Source organism: Rana temporaria, chromosome 10 (assembly GCF_905171775.1).
Source record: "Rana temporaria chromosome 10, aRanTem1.1, whole genome shotgun sequence".
Classification (NCBI taxonomy): Eukaryota; Metazoa; Chordata; class Amphibia; order Anura; family Ranidae; genus Rana; species Rana temporaria.
In genome coordinates, this window is record NC_053498.1 from 26,405,023 (window position 1) to 26,428,764 (window position 23,742).

Here is a 23,742-nt window from a genome sequence, read left to right on the forward strand (position 1 = left end):
AAGTGGTTAAAATACAACAATATTTAGTAGAAGTAAATTTACCAAAGATAACAACAGACAACATAGAGCTCCTTGAGAGGCCAATAACACAAGATGAAATAAACAATGTCCTAAAAAATATACCGGGGGGGGAAGCCCAGGCAGGCATTACGATAAAATATTATAAAAGATTCCAGGAGCAATTAGTACCAGGACGATGGGGTTGATTTACTAAAGCTGGAGAGCGCAATATCTGGTGCAGTTTTGCATAGAAACCAATCAGCTTCCATGTTTTTTGTCAAAACTTAATTGAACAAGCTGAAGTTAGAAGCCGATTGGCTACCATGCACAGCTGCACCAGATTTTGCACCCTCCAGTTTTAGTAAATCAATCCCAATGTACCTATTTCAATAAAATAGGAGATAACGAGGAAACCAGAAAATAATCACTTTTAGCAGATATTACACTCATACCAAAAGTGCTATATAATTCCAAAAGTGGTAGATAATTCCATCTGTTCTAGTTATCGCCCTATCGCGTTATTGAACGCAGATGTAAAATTATACGCAAAAATTCTGGCGGCAAGATTCAAAAACTTGATGGCAGAATTGATAAATGTAGATCAAGTAGGCTTTGTCCCAGGAAGCAAGGGCAGGGACAATAGTATAAGAACAATGCTATTAATGCGCAAGGGTCAAAAGAAAAAAAAACCCAGTCTTGCTCATGTCAATTGATGCTGAGAAAGCATTTGACAGAGTACACTGGGTTTATGATGGATACACTACGAAGTATAGGGTTGGGCCCAAGATTTATAAGATGGATCGATAATTTATATAAACACCCCACGGCACGGGTTAAGGTGAATGGAAGTATGTCGTCTGCCTTTGAGATGTTCAACAGAACAAGACAAAGTTGCCCGCTTTCACCAATCCTGTATGTAATCGCACTGGAGCCACTGTTGGAAAAATTAAGGAAAATTGTGGATATAGGAGGGGTTAGCATGGGAGAAGAAGAACTTAAGGTTGCTGCTTTTGCGGACGACATACTTCTATACCTAACTAAGCCAAGATTATCACTACCAAACGTAATAAAAGAATTGAAGGATTATGGTGAGCTTACGAACTTTAAGATAAACCCCACAAAAACAATATTAAGTATTGAATTTAGCAAGAGAGAAGAAAGAGGCGATAGCTTTACAACAGGAATTCCCATTTTGCTGGGAGCCAGAAGCACCAACATACTTGGGAATTAAATTAACTCCTACTATATGTAGCGCCCCCTTACTTTCATTATAGGCAAATACAAGTCCAAAGGAGAAAGAAGGTTTGCTTTTCAAGGTCCTAGGCTATGGAACGCTTTACCAACCAGCATTCGGTTGGAGGAAAACCACCTGTCTTTCAGAAAGCAGATCAAAACTCTGCTCTTCTGATGTCTTGAGACACGAACAACTAGCGCCCAGAGGCGATTCAGTTCGCATGTGCCGCGCTATATACGTTTTTCATTCATTCATTCATTCAGGCACTACGCTAAAGTTAGTGGGGAATGGGAGAGTTACCTTGCTCCCATTCACTATTTGTTTAAATTTTGGGACTTCTGTCATTCCAGAAATGTCCACTGGGTCAGTCTGTGGTCCAGGGATGCAATGTCATGCCTGGCCAGCAGTTGGCACCAGAGGGGTTCTGGCAGATTAAGTTTTTCCAGCAGCCAATCAAAGGAACTTTTTCCCTCGCGGGGCGTGCTGGAGAGGAGTATATCTGTGACAGGTGTCATGTGTTCTAAAATCTTTGTGGGATCCCCGTTCCAGGTGCGGCATCCACCTTCAGGGTGCGCGCATCCATGGACCCTGCCGGCGTGGCCCACCTGGCCATAATTGCAGTCTACTTGGAACCTCATCCGGAGGTACAAGGGGACCCCAGTGACCTACTGGGTTCCCGGTTCCACTGAAAGGATCCCAGGCTGGGTGCCGTTCGATTGGGGAGTCGGTTTGAGGAGGACCCGGAGGCAGGTCGTCCAACAGAGCCTGAACAAACCAATTGGGGATCCGGTGACCAGAGTACTGACAGGTATGTTTGCTGTCATCATTCGCTCTATTTGTCTACCTAACTCAGTTATTGTAATTGGCCTGTGGCAAGGGCCCTAGAGTCAGGCCTGTTCCTCCCAGAAATCCTAAGTGACATCTCGGCTGCCAGGCTTATAGAAACGGGTCTGTCCGGGGGCACTTTACCCACTCAGTTGGAGTGGCGACGAGTTACAAATTGGTACTATACAGAGCAGTACTGACTGCTCCATTTAATATCCAGGCCTGATACTGCAAGGTTCTTTCTCTCTCTCTATTTATCAACCTCATCCTTCCCAATTTATGTTGATGTTGGCTGTGTTGGCCTGGAAAATAAAGCATTGGAAAAACCTTTATTCACTGTCTGGACCTTCGCTCACTGTTTGTCTTTGCCACTGAACCCTTGGGCCAGATCAAGGTAACGCAATATGCCGATCCCAAAAACAAACCAGCGGCTCCTTCGGGGGTAGCGCTACATATAGAAAAAATATATTGTGCCAATTATATTTTATTATTGAATGAAGTAAAAGTAGATATAAAAAACCTATCGAGGAGACCTATCTCCTGGATGGGAAGGATAAATCTGTTAAAAATGGTGATCCTACCAAAAATTGTTTATAAATTCCAAATGCTCCCGATAGAGATACCTCAATGTTTTTTTTAAATTACGAAAACAATCATTTTAAAATATATTTGGCAAAATAAAAGTAGGTAGTGGGCTCCTATCTAGGGAAAAAAAGAAAGGAGGGTTAGCGGTCTCTGATATTAAAAGATACTATATGGCAGTAGGTTGCAAGGTTATTAGAATGGGTAAACACAAATAAGAGATGGGTAAAAATTAATAACACGTTGCACATGACAGTTAGGGAAAAATATCTGGATACCACCTAAAAACAGAACACTTACTACGACACACATAAGTTAACTAAAACGGTCTTCAAAGTATGGGATAAACTATATCAATCGGAAAAGTGGAAATATAACTCCTCATTAATCCCATTGACGGGAACAAGTTTTTTTATCCCAGGTAACGGGACACGGATGGGGAGACACATGAGAAATGCACAATTAAAAGATATAGTGACACAAGGGCAAATAAGGACAAGGTTAGATCTACTAATAATGCACAGGTGGCAGCAGTTAAGCGAGTGGGAATATCTGCAACTTAAGCACTTAGTAAGTAAAATCCCTCAACCAATTAGAGAAGAGAAAACACTGAACCCAATTGAAAAACTTTGCAATATCAAAACGCCTTTGAAACATGGAATCTCTCAAATGTACAATAAATTAACAGAATTTGAAGTAAGGGGGGCTCTACCCTATATAGAGAAATGGGAACAAGACTTAGCAATAAAGTTAGAAGAAAGACAAATGATAGCAGCAGTCTATAACTTTGCAACAGATATCACTACTATAGAAGCCAACTATAAGTGTTTGGTAAGATGACAGATCTGACCCCGGAAAGAATTAATACATTTCAGCCAAGCAGGTCCCCCCAGTGTTGGAGAGAGTGTAAACAAAGGGGAACAACAAACATCTGGTGGGAGTGACCAAAAATAAAAGAATATTGGCATAGTATCCTAGATTACATTGAGGAGATAACTGGGGAAAGGATCCGTCAAAACCCCTGGAACGTGTTGTTCCATGGGAACAATAAAACAGAAAAACAATATAAAAGAAACCTTGGTCCCTCCCCTGCTCAATGCTGCAAAGGCTCTGATTCCAAAAAAAATGGTTGCAAGTGGAAAAACCATCTATAAAATAATGGATACAGAGAGTAGATCATGCATGCGAGATGAAGAACCTCTGCAGCAGGGAGCAGGGAATGGAGGAAAGATATCGGTTAATTTGGAAGAAATGGTGTGAGTTTAAGAGAACAGAGAAATATGCAGTAGCGGAGGTAAATAAATGTAAGATGTCTGTAAGATTTTAAAATGTTTATGCATTCAGTAATGTATCTGAAAATATTCCTAAAATAAAATAAAGTTTAAATAAGACTTGACTTCTTCCTAAATAGAGGAGATCGAATTTTCTGTTCCCTGGATGTGCTTCAGATGAACTCCGTGGCAGTGGCGCCCACCATATTGGGCTCTGCAGGTGTCTCGGCCGTGACAGGCTAATTCAGTTGTGGGTGCGTGTGGAGCCGGGATCGCTCTAAAAAGCGACCTGTGTGCCCAGCGTGGATGACAGGAGGTTTGGCTGTGCTGCGGCTCCTGGAGCGGCTTTGTAGGTGGATTTATTGCGGGCTCTGTGAGGCTTACCCCCACACCATGTAGTGCCGGAACTTGAAAACGTTTACCTTTTTTTTTAAACACAGCTGAGATTCTCTACATCTATACCAGATCCCATCCTAGATAAGGGTCTGGTTGTTAAGGGGGCTTATCGGAAATTGGAAGATACCGCATCCTCCCATGTGAATGATAAAGGGGTTTATAGTGCCCCTACTCATTGACACAATGAAAAGCAAACAGTAATCAGACGCTTCCACAGGTTTTTACAGAACAAAAAAAATTAATGGCCACATTTGGTCAAGTGATATCACGCTATGACCACCCCTTTGCTTACATGACTAGGGATTTCTGGCCTGTAAATTAACTACTTCACCCAACAGAAGGTTTTACCCCCTTCATGACCAGGGCATTTATTTACTATTCAGCACTGTGCCATTTTAACTGACAAATGCTTGGTCATGCAACACTGTACTCCAATGAAATTGATATTATTTTTTCACACAAATAGTGTTTCCTTTGGTGGTATTTATTCGCCGCTGGGTTTTTTATTGTTTGCTATATAAATAAAATACTGAAAATTGTGAAAAAAAAAAAAAAAAAATCTTAGTTTCTGTTATAAACTTTTGCAAACAAATAATCCTTCTTCGTAACATTTTGGCCAAAATGTGTACTGCTACATATATATATAATTTCTTGAGGCCCTAAAACACCAGGACAGTACAAATATCTCCAAATGACCCCTCTTCGGAAAGTAGACAGTCCAATGTATTTCGTAAAAGGCATGGCAAGTTTTTTGAAGTTTTTGTCACAATTTTTTAGAAAATGGAGAAATTAAATAAAATGTATGGGTTTTTTTTTGTTTGTTTTTTACATACTGTCACCAGAGAAGTACAGCCTCGTTATATGGCTGGTGTGGCGGTGCTCAGGGATACTGACTGGTGACAGTATGTCAAATTTTGTAAAAAAAAACTATTCAACTTTTTAAACACTTTTTATTTTTTTTATAAACTGTACTCTGAGTAGAGATCATGGTTTATTTTTTATTTTTTTTACACTGCGATTGCTTTTTATAGTGATGATTACTGTAACTGCAATGGTTTTAATGGCCATCAATGGCTTTCATTTATGACTCATTGTTTACTATTGTAATGCTGTGATTGGCCTACAGCTATCACATTTTACATGGTGCTGTGATTGGCCGAGGTACCATGTGATCACTGGTGGTGACCAATCACAGATCACACACAGTAGTAAACAATGATGTCACAGCGATCACGTGGTATCTGGGCAGCTCATAGAGGCCTGATACAAAGCACCACAATCCACTGTGTCTGGTGGACACAGCATTTGCAGATTATGCCACTGTATGCCCCAGGGGGCGTGTGCAGTGTGCATGTGCACAGAGACATGTGGGTATGTCGCTGAGTCTGGGGGAGCTGCCTGCCAGCACTAAGGTTTCATTCACACCTGAGATTTTCAAAGTTGCGCGTTTTTATTGCGTTTTGCTACAATTTTGTACAGGTCACAAATGTAAAAAGCAGAAAAACGCCTGTAATCTGCCCCAAAGAAGCTCATGTTCTTTTTTGACCTTAAGGCGTTTTTCAGGTGTTTTGCTTCGGGTGACAAAACGCTTAGATGTGAACAGGTGCCATTGAAATGAATGGGATTTTGCTTGTTGAGCATTTTTTAGGCCTTTTATGAGCGATTTATGAAAACGTTTAGGTGTTAATAGAGCCAGTTGACGTCCCTTTTGTGGTTGAAATATCACTGCTATATAATGTTTGGCTCTCGTTGTTTGGGTATTAAATATAACATTTCGATAAATATTAAACAGCCAAAGTTCAGTCTGAATTTGTTTTTTGGACCAAACCTCAAACCTTGATCTTGTCCCCATATGACAGTACAGTGTATCATTTTTACATTATTTCTAATAAGCACCATAATCTCTACTGTAAATTTTAGTATGATGTGATAGCATTAAGAGTCTGTGTAAACATATTACTCAAAAACAAAGTTACTTGATTGTACCAGAGACATTTTCCTCAAAATTACAGTTTTATGTTAACTGATGCATGCTGATGCTTTGTTATGCGTCTGAAAACAGCACAAAAAACTTTCTGCAACGTTATGAATATTATTAATGTTATTTACTTAAGGCACATTGTACATTACATTTACTGGTCATTTTAATATTTACCTGCAGGTGCTGGATTTGCTTTCCAGGTTGAGAATGGAACCTTTGGAGAATCGATTTATTTTTATGAGTCTGTGCCAGCTCATGTCAATCCATTAATACAATGGACTTTTAAAGATGTTACAATTGCACAGCTCATTCCTCTAGGAACTCCTACTTGCATTGGTGATCAGTACACAGGAAGATGTAACCTGTTTGAAAATGGAACTCTGAGACTGAACAATCTGGCATTGGCAGATGTGGGAAATTATACCATGACTGCACAATATCCAAACACTACACTTATAAAGAAGTCTATCTATGAACTCAGAGTCTATAGTAAGTAAAAACATCCTAACTTTGTTATCATTAAAAGGTCAACAGATTTTATTTAAGGAATTTTTCCTATCTGGATTCATTAGATTATTGCCACTTAATTGACATGCAGCTAATGAACAATATTTGATGATGTGGTATTTTTATGCATTGAATTTTTACATAAACATAATAAATGTTATCTAATATTTGCCCAGTAAATTTGTCATTAAACAGGGGCATTAAACTACAGCATAACCATCATTTTAAAACTTAAAAATATAGGCTTATTTCACAGTTTTTGCTTTATCTGAGAGCCCTAAAAAAAGGTTGTAGCCTCACCAGCCTGCCACTTCTATAAGGCCTCGTACACACGGGCCAGAATCTCGTCAGGAAAAACGAGATTCTGGCAAGAATCTTGGCAAGAATCTCTTGCCACCCGAGTGTACACACAATCCTTTCAAAAGAACCACGGTTCTTTTGAAAGGCAAGAACGCGGTGACCTCATTGTATACGACGAGTATGCGCTTGTCACATTCTATGCCGTCGCCGCCATCTTGCTTCACCCTACCTATGTCGTGGAAGCTACCGCGCATGCGTCAGTCATTTCGAGCATGCGCGGGTTTCCACGGCGACAGGTAAGTATACAGGCCGACAAGAATCTCAACGAGAAAATAGAGAGCAGGATCTCTATTTTTCTCGTCGAGATTATGGCCAGATTTCCAGACGAGAAACCTGAAAGCCTCGTACACACCCTTGGTTTACTCGGCAAGAAAGTTCTGCCAGCAGTTTTCTTGCTGGTTCTTGCTGAGAAAACCGAGCGTGTGTACGAGGCTTCAGAGTTAGGCCCCTTTCACACTGGGGCGGGAGGTGCGTCGGCGCTCCTTGACTGCTGCAAAGATGCGGCTAGCAGGACTTTTTTTACCGTCCTGCTAGCGCACCGCTCCAGTGTGAAAGCCTGGAGCGGTCCATTCACAACCCACGCTACGAAAATAATTTTACTGTTAGGGGTCCCCACAACTTGGGAAATTTGATTAAGGGGTTTACAGCACCAAAAAGGTTGAGAACCACTGAGGTAGAACCTTGTCAGTTAAGTCAGACCCTGACTTCTTACATCTTTTTACAACTGCAAGAGTGAGGCCTCGTACTCACGACCAAACATGTCTGCTGAAACTGGTCCGCGGACCAGTTTCAGCGGACATGTTCGTTCGTGTGTAGGCAGTAACGTACTGAATTCCAGCAAACAATCGTCGGCCAGACCGTTTTCCAACGAACAACTGTTTCCTGGTCTTGCTTTAAAACAGTCTGCTGGAATCGTGTCCGTCAGACATGTTCGGTCGTCTGTACACAAAAGCAGCGTACAAAAACCCCGCGCATGCTCAGTCCAAATGAGGAGACGGGAGCGCTCGTTCAGGTAAAACTCGCGTTTCTTTGGGATATGGCACATTCGTCATTAGAAACCTTTTATTCTAGCAAGAGAACAATGTCTTAAAAAGGCGCACTAAACCACATTTTAAAGCCTCGTTTTATTAATTCTTCTCTTGCTAGAATAACCCCGTTCTCTTGCTGATGCAATTTCAATAGAGTTGTCCCATACTGAAATGTCACATTTCTTGCTTGTGATGTAATCCTTTAATAATGTTTTCTATGCCAGACGTGTGTTTTGGTTGGTGGTCCTCCATAATTTAGAGTAGTCATTTTTGTAAAGGAATGTGCATTTTTTTAATTTTTTTTTTGGTTTCTAGTTATGTCACCATTTAAACTATTTTTTTTTAACATGTTTTTTTCATTTTTTTTTTTTTATTTTTTTTTTGGTGTTTCATTAGAGAATATTAAACCATGTTGGCACACCAAATGTCCCCCCCCCCCAAGGAGTGTGTCCTTTGTAAATTACCCATTGTATATTTATTAAAGGTTTGCTGCCTAATAATCCCCACAGTATATCAAACAATAGACATGTTTTCAAATGAAAGCAAAAAGCCTTTTATTCTGGCAAATGTCAGCACAAAAAATAAAAAGAACGGCAGCACTAGAATAGATAGCAAACTATATGCAAACTTGCATTTCCAACATGGTGAAGGATAAACTTCCAAGCCTCAGGAGCCAAACACTAAAATATGAAGCAGCAGCACACAAACAAAGGAACCCAAACTGTGGTAGTACAAACAAGATGTCCTTTATGTGGAAGGAAATGGAAGGCAGAAAATCAACGTTTCCTCCTCTTTCCAGCCTTCCCTCCAGGCAGCCTTCCAGCGGATCGAACACGGGGTCTTGCAGGTGGGGTTGATGTGGCAGCAGGAGGATGGTGTTCCGCAAGCCGGGCCGGGTCACATAGCCCAGTGTCTGGGGTCAGCAGGCCCCTCTGCATCCACCAAAGGACCTGGTTCATCAGGGCCTTTGCCAGTCTTCTCTGGTCCTCCTCCCCTTCATTTAAATCATGGGCCAATGAGGCACTGAAGGCCTCTGTGGGGTTGAGGGGGGCCCTCATGATGGCGCTTGCCTCCTGGATCATGCGGAGGCTTGCCTCCTCCACAGGCCTCAACTGCCTCCTTCGGCCTGATGGCCTCACCTGGGGGGGAGAAGACTGGCTGGTGGTGGTTCTCCTGGCCGGGTGGACCTGCTGCAGGCCACTGGGCCCAGCCTCCTCCTGGCTGCCACTGACCCCGGCCTCCTCCTGGCTGCCACTGACCCCGGCCTCCTCCTGGCTGCCACTGACCCCGGCCTCCTCCTGGCTGCCACTGACCCCGGCCTCCTCCTGGCTGACAGACACCTGAGGATCTGCCACCTCCTGGCTGATCTCTTCTTCCTGTGTGGAAAAAAAAGGAATTTTTTTACAATTTCGCTAAATAAAACCACACTCATTTTCATGTTTTTCGTTTAGTATTTTCTGTTCATTATTACTTGAATACACTCTACTTCTGACCCCTGCAGTTGTCATCCCTGACACCTATTTGTCTGTACACCTTTTTTTTTGCTTTTTCCCAGCTTGGCTTTTTTTTTACAATATCAAATCATTAATCCACCAAGAATTATTTACGCCAGAAATATAGAGGAAACTACTATACCTCCTCATCGAAGGGTGGCAGATCTGCATCTCTGTCAGCCAGGCCCTCTTCCTCCGACTCTGCAGGGCTGTGGTCATCTGGGGAATGTCCGCTGGAAGGTAGCATGGAGGAAAGGTTGGAAGAAAGACTGGACATCGTTTTCCTGCCTTCCATTTCGTCCCGCAAAAAAGCCATCTGTTTATAATACCACAGTTTGGGTTCCTTTGCTTGTCTTGCTGCTGCTCCCGATTTTTTGATTTTATTAGCTTTGTATGCTCTCCTGTATGTGCTTCTGAGGTTGGCAAGTTTATCCTTCACCATGTTGGCAGTGCATCCTGGCACCCAAGTTTGCATATAATTTGCTAGCTCTTCTAGTGCTGCCGCTCGTACCTCTTTATTGCAATATAAAGAGTGCTTAGAATTCCACAGGATGGGCGTGTCCTGGTATTTCTGAAGTAAGGCCTCTATAGATTCCTTGCTTTGTAGGAGGTCCATTGCAATTGTTTCAAAATTATATTTCTTTTTGAGTCTAGATTACAAAAACATAAACCACAGAAAAATAAATATTCCAAAGGATCAGCGTTGACCTTGATCTAATATGTGTCTTCAAATTTATTACCTATATCTAATTCCAAACACAGTCTCTCTTGTTTAAACAATGATTGGCAGCTCGGCCGCATTGCTTGTACCAAACATTGATTTGCTAGATGCAGAGCCATTGTTCACATTGCAGTAAATATTTTAAATATATAAAATTAAACAATGCTTACAAATGACAGTTTTCATCTAGGCACTCTTTCATGTGTAAATCTCATGCCCCTGACAATGGATGACATAAAAGACACTTCCTAATGACCTCTGTACAACCAACACTTGAACAATACTTTGCCTGATCTGAATACACCATTCAAAAACGTGTCAATGAGGTACAGCATTGTTCACATCTCTATTTTGTGAGGTGTCCAAAAGCATTTGGATACCAAAATAACATTGTGGTACCCCATAGACAGAATAGCTTAAAAAGGGTGCAACCAACAGCCCAAACCCCCATCCCATGTGTCTACATTTTCAAGGCCTCTGCTGATCACATTTTTAATTTCCTTACCTTCCTGTCTCTCGCTCCTCGTTTCTCACGCTCGCCTAATTACCGCGTAAGATGCGTAATCACGGCGTAAACCTTTTAAACACTCCGCGTATTTATGAAACCCCGCCCTCGTCACCTTTGCGAGGCCCCTAATCAATGAGTTTAGGAAATATGGCGTTAACTGTGTATGTTCTGGATGCGCTCGAAGATTCTCCGCGTAACGGACGTAAACACGTTGTTTGCATTCTCTACACTCCGCGTATGTATTAAACGCCGCCCTCTTCTCCGCCCATGGCGTAACAATTCATCTTTTCCACGCCCATAATCACTGTGGGAAAGGAAAGATGGCGATGTCACACGAGCGGGCACGATGCTCTCATGCCACAAGTGAAGGGACAGAGGCAGGGACGTCCCGATCAAGGAAAAGAAGATATAAAGCCACTAATATGCGGTTCCAGGAAATGGTGGAGTTAGTTTACATCATGCGAAAGAAGGACTATGATGGTGAATTAGGGCCATACAAGACCCCTAACCGCCGAAAGGCACATATTATGGACAAGGTGGCGAGGAGAATGCAGAGGATGTTTGGGATCACCAGGTCCAAGGAACAGCTGAGGAAACGATGGTCAGACTTAAAATTGAGGGAGCCACATCAGATGAAGAAAATACTTAAAATTCTGCGTAAAAGTAAGTAAATATATTTTGGGGTTGGGGGGGGGGGGTGATTGTCTGCAATAATGTGTTGCCATGTATATTTCACCATCTGCCTCCTTGGCCTGCTTGTAATTTTAAAGACATTTTGTCATTTATTTTTTAGGACATAAATAACTACATATTTACAAATAGTGTTCTTAGTAAACAACGTAACATCACATAGTTTATCATAAAGGCTCGGTTATTCCAGGAACAACACACCTGGACATGGCTCACTGGCCAAAAACTTTGTTTGTAAACATTGTGTAAAAGCTAGTTCTAGAAAAAAAAAGTATGAGAATGGGAAAGGCAAACAGGATTCATTCTAAAAACAGTGGTACTAAAGCAGATGTTTTCACATCTGCAATGCAGAGCACCTGTGTCTCCCCAAATCAAAAATGGGTTTTGGTAGGGTCTCCCAGAAATACAGTTTAGGGGGGACATCCATGTGTGTCACTTTGCTAAAAAGGGGCAGGATCAGAGCTTGCCATATAGAAGTAATTGCAAAATGTAGGTTTGGTGAAAGATAAAAGTAACTAAATGAAAGCATCTTCTAAGCAATGTGTGCGATTTATGCTCTCCAATATCTGTGTGCTGATGAGTCTACATTTTTTTTGGTTTATTTCAGGGGAAAGAAGTCGCCAGCATTTGGAGGAGGCAGAGAGGGCCAGACAAGGCCAAAATCTGCCATCTCAACATGTGGAGGAGGAGGAGGATGTGGAAGGAGAAGAGGATGTGGAAGGAGAAGAGGATGTGGAAGGAGAAGAGGATGTGGAAGGAGAAGAGGATGTGGAAGGAGAAGAGGATGTGGAAGGAGAGGAGGAAGGAAGAAAGGAGGAAGGAAGAGAGGAGGAAGAAGTAATTTTGGACTTAGAAGTCATAGCAGATGAAGGGCAAGTGGCGGAAGAACAATTTGGCGAATTGAAAGAAGGTGGATTGATGGATGAAGGAGGAGTCCAAGATGATGGGGAAGTGGTGGAAGAAGGAGGAGTGATTGAAGATGATGGGGAGGTGGTGGAAGAAGGAGGAGTGATAGAAGATGTCGAAGAGGTGGAAAGGAGAAGCCCATCAGGTCAGTGTCACCCTAGCTTGATTCAAAAAAACATATGTAGATAGGCCTCATCGAAAAATAATGTTGTAAATGCCATTTTTTTTTTTTGTTTTAGGGGAGGAGGATGGTGTGCCAATATTTTCACGTGCAAGTGCTGCTATAATTATTCAGCAGGTAATGGAGTGCAGCACTGAAATGCACAATATGCGTGAAAGGATGTTTCTCATGGAACAGAATGTAACAAATGTCCTTTTGGAATGCAGCACGGAAATGGACAATATGCGGCAAAGAATGATGGTCATCGAATCTAATTTTAAGAACATTATTGACATGATGGGCCGTGTCAAAGACTGAAACACCCCCCGCCCATCCCCCGCCCCCACAAACATTTTTACAGTTTGAATAATGGATACGCCAAAATTTGAAGATACACACACAGTGTGCCAACATGTGCTATCTGCCATCACAGAATATCTAATGTCTGTGCTTTGTGGGTCCAACCCCCTCCTCCATCCTCAAGTAGTTGAGAGGAAGGGTTTGCTCCCACAAAACACAGACATTGATCACCCATGATGTCAGATAGCACATGTGGCCATTTGTCTGTTGAACCAATGACATTTGGCGAGTTTGCACTGAATGTGTGTATCTTCCAATTTTGGCGTGTTCCAGTGTGAAAGCACACCATGACTGACTGCTGTTGTGAGTTTTTAAGATTTTTGGAATTGGATTTTGTTACTTTTTGACCATGTTGAACATTTTGGGATACTCTAAAGTTTAGACCATAAAGAATAAACAACGCCAAAAAATTTTAATAATATATATATAGAATTATAAATCTCTCTAATCACTGAATTTAGTGAAGTAGAGATTTGACTCCAAATTATCACCTAAAAATTTACTTTTAGAAAAACACACCAAAAACAAAAAAAATTGTAAAAAAATTATTGTTTTTTGTGCATAAAAAATATGCCAAAAAAAAAAAATAAGGCGGTAAACACCCCACCAAAAATAATCTATATATATATATATATATATGTAAACAATAAATCTAACTATATTTGCTAAAAAAAAAAGTGAACTTGTTAATAAATGTATAATCTGCATAATATTTTTGGTTGAATTACCTGAAAAAAAAAAAAAGTATAAAAAAATTTTGTAGACTCCTAAGTACAAAAGAAGGGAGTAATGAAAAAACTATAAAATTATTTTTGGGGTCATGAACAAGCAAAAATTAAAAAAATTGACCTCAAAATTTACAAATGGAGTTGCTTCTTATTTCTAGACTCAATACCCTGTTTGTAGATGAGTGAATACTGTGCAAAATGTGGTTAGTTACTAAAAGTGGAGAAATCAATTATGCATTACAATTGAAGAAGTTAGTTAGAGAACCAGGAAGACAGAAAAAGAGAAAAAGCATTAATGACAAACAACTGTATAAAGTCCAATGGTCTAATTATTTATTATTTTTTAGAATATTCCTTTCTTTGGGGGCCGAATTAGAAAGAAATATGATCTGGCATAGCAATGGCCCCCCGACCCATGAAGTACTCAACATATTTGTCGCGTACCTCACGAGCTGATTGGGGGGCCAAGCCAGCGCGACCAGTGTCCAGCCCGGGAAGGGGATCTGAGGGTAGTCTTGCCTCAGAACCGATGTCGGGTAGGTACGTCTGGGAGTGCCTGCGTAAAAAGTTGTGCAAAATGCAGCAGGCAAATACAACGGTGTCCAATTTATATTCCGCCAGATGTATCGATGTCCTGAACAGGCGGAACCGGTTGGTGAGTATCCCAAAGGCATTCTCGACTACCCTCCGAGCCCTGGCCAACCGAAAATTAAACACACTCCTCTCTGAGGTGAGGGTCCTCTGGGGAAAAGGCCGCATGAGGTGAGGACCAAGCCCGAAAGCCTCGTCCGCTAGGAACACAAACGGAAGTCCTTCCACATTATCTTCATCTGGTGGCAATGCCAGACCACCAGCTTGGAGACGATCATAGAAATCAGTCCGTGCGAACACTCCCCCATCAGACATCCGGCCGTTCTTCCCCACGTCCACATATAGAAACTCATACTGTGCCGACACCACCGCCATCAACACAATACTATGATAACCCTTGTAATTATAATAGTAGGACCCCGAGCGGGGTGGGGGCACAATGCGGACGTGTTTCCCATCTATTGCTCCACCGCAGTTTGGAAAATCACACCGCTGGGCAAATTGGGAAGCCACAGACTGCCATTCCTGTGGTGTGGAGGGTAGCTGTGGGGACAAACAAAATTAGAGATTTAGTACTTTGTAACAAATACATCCTACAAGCATCCTTGTGACAGTTCACAGTATTAAAATTGCATTAGAAAAATGTGCATGGAGAATTTGGAAAATGAAATATATAGGGCCACTTCATTAAGAGACTCCACAGCCCTCTGATGGGGACAATAAAAGTTTGAAGGGGGGGGGGGGGGGGGGACACAAAAACCAAAAAGTCCTGTTTGAAAAAATGGCAAGGTGGGTTTGTCCCTAGGATAGCATGCTGGACAGGTTAATATTGGGTAAGGGACAAATATGCAGGTAGGCCAAGAATAAAACATGTAAAGCTGATATCAACATGCATAGGGAGAAAAGGTAACGTTAGTTAAACACACAGCATATCTGGGAAAATAAAAAGAAAGTTAGTTGGCCACATTATTAGAGCCAGGAAACTTACCTTAATATACTCCTCATGCATAACTTTGATGATGGCAGCACACGTGTCCGGTATGATGACCCCAAGCGCCTGCGGAGAGATGCCTGTCGAGAACTTGAGGTCCTGCAGGCTCCTCCCAGTCGCCAGGTACCGCAACGTGGCAATAAGCCTCTGCTCGGCCGTGATGGCTTGGCGCATCACAGTGTCCTGCCTCGTGATATAGGGGGACAGAAGATCCAGCAGACGGTTGAATACGGGGTCCGTCATGCGGAGAAAATTCCTAAAGTCATTAGGATTATTCTCCTGGAGTTCCCTAAGCAGAGGCATATGTGAGAACTGGTCACGCTGGCGCAACCAATTCTTGGTCCAGAAACGCCTCCGCCCCCTGTTTCTGGCCAAAGTACTGGACAAATGAACATATCCAGCAGCCATCCCATAAACAGCACCAACTCGCGAAAATTGACGCTGCTGCTCCATCATGGCTTCAAACCGGCCGGCTGGTCAGTCAAGAACACACTGAAACAGAAAGCACTCGCAAATCCAGCACTACCTGCGACAAACGCGTGACAAACAGATACGAGCGCACAGGATGCAACTGCTAAAGCAGAAACAACCTGCTTGCCTATAGCCGAATGACAACTACGTTACCGCAAGCACACGCACTGAACCCGTGAATACACGCTGTCAAAGCCTGGAGACCGAGAAGCGCGAATCAGCTCTAACCAAACCTTCACTAACACGAGCAAACCCGTAACTAGCAAAAGAGGAACAGAGGGCGGCGCCATTAACTTTGGTCTTCCCCTTTATAGTGACGTCGTACGTAGTTTACGTGCACGCGTTCCGGTACGACGGGAATTTGGTCCGCTGGTGTGTACACGCCAGCGGAACAAAACAAAAATCAGCCTTGTACGCCGGAAACTGTCGGGCAGACAGTTTCCAGCGCACAGATCCGGTCGTGAGTACAAGGCCTGAGACTCTTCTGCCATTTCCCAACTTTACTTCCCCTTATTTGGAAATTTTGGATTTCCTCTCCTTGCTTCGAGTGTTCCAGCTTCTCTTTTTACAATCTTTATACTATGTAATATACTGTGGTATATCTATCATTAATCCACTGGGTAACTCATCCAATTAATAATGTATATACAGTGTATTGGCCCACTTCACTACAGGATTCATCCCTCATCTCACAGTCACATTCACCCTCTTAAGCCCCCTTCACACCAGTGCGACTTGTTATGTGATTTGACAGGTCCAAATTGCATGACAAGACGCACCCAATTGTCGGCAATGAAACCTTTCAAATCAGTGCCACACCAATTTGAAAAAAAAGATTCCTGCACTATTTTTTGAGATTTGAGGTGTTGCTTGCATGGACATCTGTGCATGAAGTCGCACAGATGTCAGGCAAGTCACACCTTAAATCATATTGACCTGCGGCTTTAAAATCGTGCTACTTCAAGTGAAGCTGCATGATTTTAATGTCGCAATAAGTGCAAATTAGAGCTTACAAAATAATTTACAATTGGATAAATGTGCCCCAGGCAAATGCATTTGCTAATAAAGGGCCATCAAAACTTACATGTACAATATCAGCAAAGATTATGAAAGTCTGCAGGTAAATTTTATGAGGAGTTTGTACTAAGTTTTAGCACTAAGAAGGTTTAAATACCGGAGGTTTTTTTTGTTTCATTTAAAACATAAAAAACAACAACGTGGATCCCACCGAGAGTGTACTAAATAGTATACCAATAAAAGTTTAAGCAACAAGGAAGGAAACCCTGCTCCTGCTTCCTTTCACCTGCCGTTGCAGGTTTTGGGTGCCACTGCATATCTTTGGAGATTCTTTTAGGATGTTTTGGGAATGAGAGGGGTGGCTCACATTTTTTTAAACTTGAATAAAAACATTACTGACCATAGAAGTCCTGAACGTGTGTTAAAAAAAAAAAAAAGAGAGTTCAGTGCTCTCTACAGTCAATCATTGCATTTTCAGTAACAACTGCAAAGATTCAGCAGCTGAAAGCAAACACTTACATAAAACTAGATTGGGGTATGTGATACATTCCCTCAACATTCCTTCAAACACACTATTAGATTTTCTGCAAATTTTTGTCTTCAGATTTACCAAAACCATATAATATGAGGTCAAACCTTAATGCCGCGTACACACGACTGTTTTTAATGTCCTAAAAAAAATGATCTTTTTCTCAACGTGATTAATGTCAAGCCTGCCTTGCATACACACGGTCGTGGAAAAAAATGCTCAAGCAAAGCGCAGTGACGTACAACACGTTCGACGGCACTATAAAGGAGAAGTTCCATTCGGATGGCGCCACCCTTTGGGCTGCTTTTGCTGATTTTGTGTTAGTAAAAGTTTGGTGAGAGACGATTCACACTTTTATTCTTCGCGCTTTTCAGTCTGTTACAGCGTGACGAATGTGCTATCTCCATTACGAACGCTAGTTTTACCAGAACAAGTGCTCCCGTCTCATAACTTGCTTCTGAGCATGCACGTTTTTTTCCCGTCGTTAAAGCCTACACACGACCGTTTTTCACAACGTGAAAAAAGACGAGAAAAATCAGAGCATGTTCTAAATTTTTAATGCCCATTTTTCACGTCATGAAAAATGCTCTGGAGCCTACTCACGATTGTTTTTAATGACCAATTTAACAAATGTCATTTTTCTCATTATGAAAAACAGTCGTGTGTAGGCGGCATCAGAGTTTCAATTTGTATGTAATCAGGCAGGCCCTTGCACTACATGGTTTTGGTAAATCTGAAGATAAAAATCTGCAGAAAATGTAATAGTGTGTATGGGGTCTTACACCTCTGACTCGGGGGTCCTGATAGTGTAGACAGGTGGTGCAGGAGTTCAGAGTTGCACAAATGCCTGGAAGTCTTTCTAGCAGCAGGGCAGGTGTCCTCGCTGGGCAGGAGAAGTCATCAGATGGCTTTTGCAAGTAGGTAGGTAGGCAGGGAGCTGATGCAGGTGACAACAGGCAGGGAGCTGATGCAGGTAACAGCAGGCAAGGTAGCAAGGTCAGGCAGGTCAGGTCATACACAGAAGGGAAGGATCGGGTACAGGTCACAGACAGGAACATGGTCAGGAGACAAGCCAAGTCCAATGGAACTGGAGCCAAAGGAGCAGACAGAAGAGTGGTCAGTGGACTAGCCGAAGTCGATGCAGGTGGAGTTCAGAGGATGGTCAAGACAAGCCGGATTATTAACTGGAAGCAGGATACAGGTTCCCAGGATCACAGATACACAGGAGGCTGAAGAAAAGGCAGCACTGATCCAGAGCACTGACTGAGTTTAAATAGTCTGTTTGGCGCCAGCATCTGTCACAGGTGCACGTGCACGCAAGCGCGACGGCTTGTGTGCACGTGCAAGTTCGCGCATGCACATATCTATAAACCAGTGCACAATTCTTACGAGCATGAAAGGGAATCAATTTTAGCTTGTGCCCAGGAGTTCTTCCAGAGGAATAAGTTAATGGGGGTTATTTACGAAAGGCAAATCCACTTTGCACTACAAGTGCAACGTGCACTTGAAATTGCACAGAAAGTGTACCTGGAAGTGCAGTCACTGTAGATCCAAGGAGGACATGCAAGAAAAATAAAAATGAGCATTTTAGCTTGCACATGATTGGATAATAAAATCAGCAGAGCTTCCCCTCATTTCAGATCTACCCCTCAGATTTACAGCGAGTGCAATTTCAAGTGCACTTTGCACTTGTAGTGCAAAATGGATTTATTTGCCTTTCGTAAATAATCCCCAGAGTGTATGGAAGGTAATAACAACCCTTTTTCTTATTTACAGTAGTGCGAAATGATACAGAAAAAATATATTTTCCTATTGAACAGATGTTGCTGAATGTCAGGGCATTATTTGAAATTTCTACTGAGCTAATCTTGGACAAATTTTAACATAATTTGGTTTGATACATGGGGTGAATGTTCACTGTTCAAATTTTGCGTGAATTTTGTGCTATTTTGCAGTGGACATCATAGCCTTATAAAATTCCAATGTGTCCTGAGAACATGAGCAACTATCACTGCAGTACAGTATATAAAACAAATAAATGGGATGTTGGCACTGCTCTTTAAATTCACCTGACTGTTATGAAACAGTGAGTGTACTGTGGAAATAATCTAAAAGAAAGTGAACCAATATATTGAATGTTAATAATAAATGAAAAATCTATAGACCTAAATGTAAAAAATTTATATAAATAAAAAATATATATAGTAAATATCTCTAATAAAAATATAGTGCAAATGTTCAGCAGATCCCAAATAAAGTGACTGGTGCTATAATAACGTCTTGTGCAAGAACAAGCAAAGGTGACTCTTCAGATGCTCCCCCTCTTAAGGATATCCCGTCCCTCCACTGTCTTAGTGCAAGCAGTCAGGTGTCACCATCAGGGTATACTCCATCCACCGATTTATAAAAGTGTGGTACAGCTCATGGGGTTCCTCTCCCCTAGGTCCTTTCTTCCCAGGGTTGGACTGACAACTCATGGGGCCCCCGGGCAATAAGAGATTATGGGGCCCCCAGGCAATAGGAAATTATGGGGCCCCCAGGCAATAGGAAATTATGGGGCCCCCAGGCAATAGGAAATTATGGGGCCCCCAGGCAATAGGAAATTATGGGGCCCCCAGGCAATAGGAAATTATGGGGCCCCCAGGCAATAGGAAATTATGGGGCCACACAGTATATACACACACACACACACACACACACACAGACACACAGTATACATACACACAGAATACACATACATACACTGAAAAGGTACTGGAGAGACGGGGCAGCTATAATCTGGAGATTTTTTTTAAAACACAGATTTTTACATACTGTCCCTGGTTTTACTGAGGCTGGCAACCCTGATGGGGCCCCCCAGTGCCCGCGTGCCCGAATGGTCTGTTTCTTCCTCCACACCGTTCGAATATCCACCTGGGGATCCTGTCAGAAGCAGAGTGTCTGTGTCACTTCCTGTGAGCTGTCCACACAGAAACACCAACACTGCAGTATGAGATTTGAGGTGAGATGTCTTCAGGGCTTCTGTGAAAAATCACCATCTTATATTTGCCAGTCCATGTGTACTGAAAGCTCCAGTCTTCACTCTGTCGGTGCCACAAGTCTCTATTATTATATTGGTAATGAAATTGTGTTACAAATAACTGCCATTTATTTTCTATTTCCAGATGTTCTCAACACTCCTGTCCTCAGTAGTAATGGCACTTCTAATAATCTCATTGGTGGCACCTATGTGTCCCTCCATTGTAATGCCAGTGGCCAGACTGTAACTACGTACACCTTCTACCGTGGTGGGAATATAATCTGCTCAGAGCCCAATGTGATCTGCAGGGATTCCAACCTCAACTTCCAACCAATCACAGGGAGTGACAGCGGAAATTATACCTGCAACATTCAGAACCCTATCAGCTACAACACCAGCAACACCCTGTACTTGAATGTATCAGGTAAGAATTATATGATATGATCCATGAATGAGATAGGAGGTATCTTGAAATAATTCACAGGACTTAATAAAATTTCAAAAATTTATGTGGACATGACCAGGAAAAGAAATAATCATGGCACCAACATCCCAAATTTTGGAAAATTCAACGCTAGAATAGGGATTCAGGACTTTTTGTAGCTGCTGACTTTTAATAAACATAAAAAAAAGCTGGAACTCCGCTTTAAGACCCCTTTCACACTGAAGCATTTTTACAGCGTTTTAGCGTTAAAAATAGCGCTATTAAAACGCTCATAAAATGCTCTCCATGCATCTCAATGGACCCTTTCACACTCCTACGAGCAGCATCTTTGGAGCAGCTTTTGGGGGCGCTGAAAAAAATGCTCCAAAAACGCCCCTCTCCATTGAAATGAATTGAAAGCGCTGTAAAAAGCCTTACCCTTTCACACCGAGGCACTGCAAAAACGCCCTAAAATGTTAGGGTCTTAGCGGTGCTTTACCAGCACATTGGGATTGCAGATGAAGCTTCGCTCGAATAACGATCAAATAACGCTCGAAAAACACTTGAAAAACGCTCGAATAATGCCCCAGTGTGAAAAAGGCCTAAATGTCAGAACTTTAAGGCCCCTTTCACACTGGGGCGGGAGGCGCGTTGGCAGTATAGCGCAGATAAAGGGTTAATACCGCCCGCAATGCGCCTCTGCAGAGGCACATTGCGGGTGGTATTGCCGCGGTTTCCCATTGTTTTAAATGGGAAGGAGCGGTATACACGCCGCTCCTCTCACCGCTCCAAAGATGCTGCTGGCAGGAGATTTTTTTTGTCTCCCGCCAGCGCATCGCCTCAGTGTGAAAGCCCTCCAGCTTTCACATTGGGTATGCAGTGCAGGAGTTTTTCAGGCGCTATAGCAGCGCTATTTTTAGCGCTGTACTACCTGAAAAACTCCTCAGTGTGAAAGGTGTCTAAGCATTGTGTCAATCCAATGTAATATATACTTGAACAATGATACCAAATGGTGGTACAAATGTTTTTAGCTCAATTATGTCTAAATAAATATTATTATTTTTAGCAATAAAAAATCTTTTTTGTATCAATTGACTGTGCACTCAAAAAGTCCTGAATCCCTATTCTATCTTTAAACAGGGCTTAACAGCTTTATCCCAGGACCATTTTGGTTGTCAAAGACCAGGCCACTTTTTGCGACTCAGCACTGCGTCGCTTTAACTGACAATTGCGAGGTCGTGCGACGTGGCTCCCAAACAAAATTGGCGTCCTTTTTTCCCACAAATAGAGCTTTCTTTTGGTGGTATTTGATCACCTCTGTGGTTTTTATTCTTTTGCGCTATAAACAAAAATAGAGCGTCAATTTTGAAAAAAAATCTATATTTTTTACTTTTTGCTATAATAAATATCCCCCCAAAAAAGATATAAAAAAATCATTTTTTTTCCTCAATTTAGGCCGATACATATTTTTCTACATATTTTTGGTAAACAAATTGCAATAAGCGATTATTGATTGGTTTGCGCAAAAGTTAGAGCATTTACAAAATAGGGGATAGTTTTATGGCATTTTTATACATTTTTTTTACTAGTAATGGCGGCGATCAGCGATTTTTTTTCATGACTGTGACATTATGGCGGAAACATTGGACGCTTTTGACACTATTTTGGGACCATTGTCATTTTTACAGCGAACAGTGCTATAAAAATGCACTGGTTACTGTAAAAATTACACTGGCAGTGAAGGGGTTAACCAGGAGGGGCACTGTAGGGGTTAATCGTGCCCTAAAAGAGTGTTCTTACTGTGGGGGGGGCGTGGCTGTGCGTGTGACCTCACTGATCGTCGTTCTTTAACACAGGGAACAGACGATCAGTGACAGCCACACTAGGAAGCTCGGGGAAAGGTTTGTTTACACTTGCCTCTCCCCGCTCTTCCTCTCTGTGACCATAGCTTGTTGCCATTCCACGGGCGTGCGCAATTTTAAAGCGTGACATATCTATTTACTCGCTATAACATCATCTCTCATGAAAATTGGGGTTAATATTGTGATTTGTTTTTTTTATCCATTAAAGTGTATTTTTTCCAAAATAATTGCGTTTGAAAAACTGCTGCGCAAATATCTCTGCTAAAAAAAAATATATATATATATATATATATATATATATATATATATATATATATATATATATATATATTAGCAGAGATATTTGCACAGCAGTTTTTCAAACGCAATATATATAATGTTTGGGAGTTAAAAGTAATTTTTTAGAAAATAATATTGATTTAAACTTAAACATAAAGTGCGGGCAGTTTTATAACATAAAAAAAAATATTTTACATATCATTTGGATGGATTTACCTAGCTTATAGTGGTAAAAAGAATAGTAGATCAAACTAAAAAAAAAAATATATATAGAATACATAAAATTTTAAAACCAAAATTAAATTATAGTTACTGGTACTTTTCTATGACAATGTCATTCCTTGGCTTCATTGACTGCCATGGTACTGTATGATGCCACTCTCACATGCATGGGGGTCATTCATCCCAACACAATTGTACTTTGCCAGAAATGTAAACAGAGCTGTGCATACGCTTCTCTGTTCAGTAGAGACACTGCATGTCTCTTCTGCAATAAAGAGCCTGAATTTTTTTTATTTTTAGAGTTTAGTACCACTTTAAGTTTTATTCTTTCCAAATTCTACTTACAGCAGATGGAGAAAACTATGACTCAAGCTGAAACCTTAAAGGGGTTGTAAAGTACAATTTTTTCCCCCTAAATAGCTTCCTTTACCTTAGTGCAGTCCTCCTTCACTTACCTCATCCTTCCATTTTGCTTTAAATGTCCTTATTTCTTCTGAGAAATCCTCACTTCCTGTTCTTCTGTCTGTAACTCCACACAGTAATGCAAGGCTTTCTCCCTCGTGTGGAGTATCGTGCTCGCCCCCTCC

The 23,742-nt window shown here is 41.6% G+C and overlaps 1 protein-coding gene across 6 annotated transcripts in view; it reads left to right on the plus strand.

Moving 5' to 3' along the window:
- LOC120916458 (carcinoembryonic antigen-related cell adhesion molecule 1-like) overlaps positions 1-23,742 on the plus strand; it is a 92,055-nt gene that overhangs the window by 11,996 nt on the left and 56,317 nt on the right. For all 6 annotated transcript variants that reach the window (XR_005743988.1, XR_005743986.1, XR_005743987.1 and 3 more), the window contains exons 2-3: positions 6,470-6,778; positions 20,514-20,792. Coding sequence is in view for 3 of the 6 variants with exons in the window: in XM_040327432.1 (XP_040183366.1) it covers positions 6,470-6,778; positions 20,514-20,792 (588 nt within the window). In the remaining 3 variants the exon portion in view is untranslated. The remainder of the gene's footprint in view (positions 1-6,469; positions 6,779-20,513; positions 20,793-23,742) is intronic.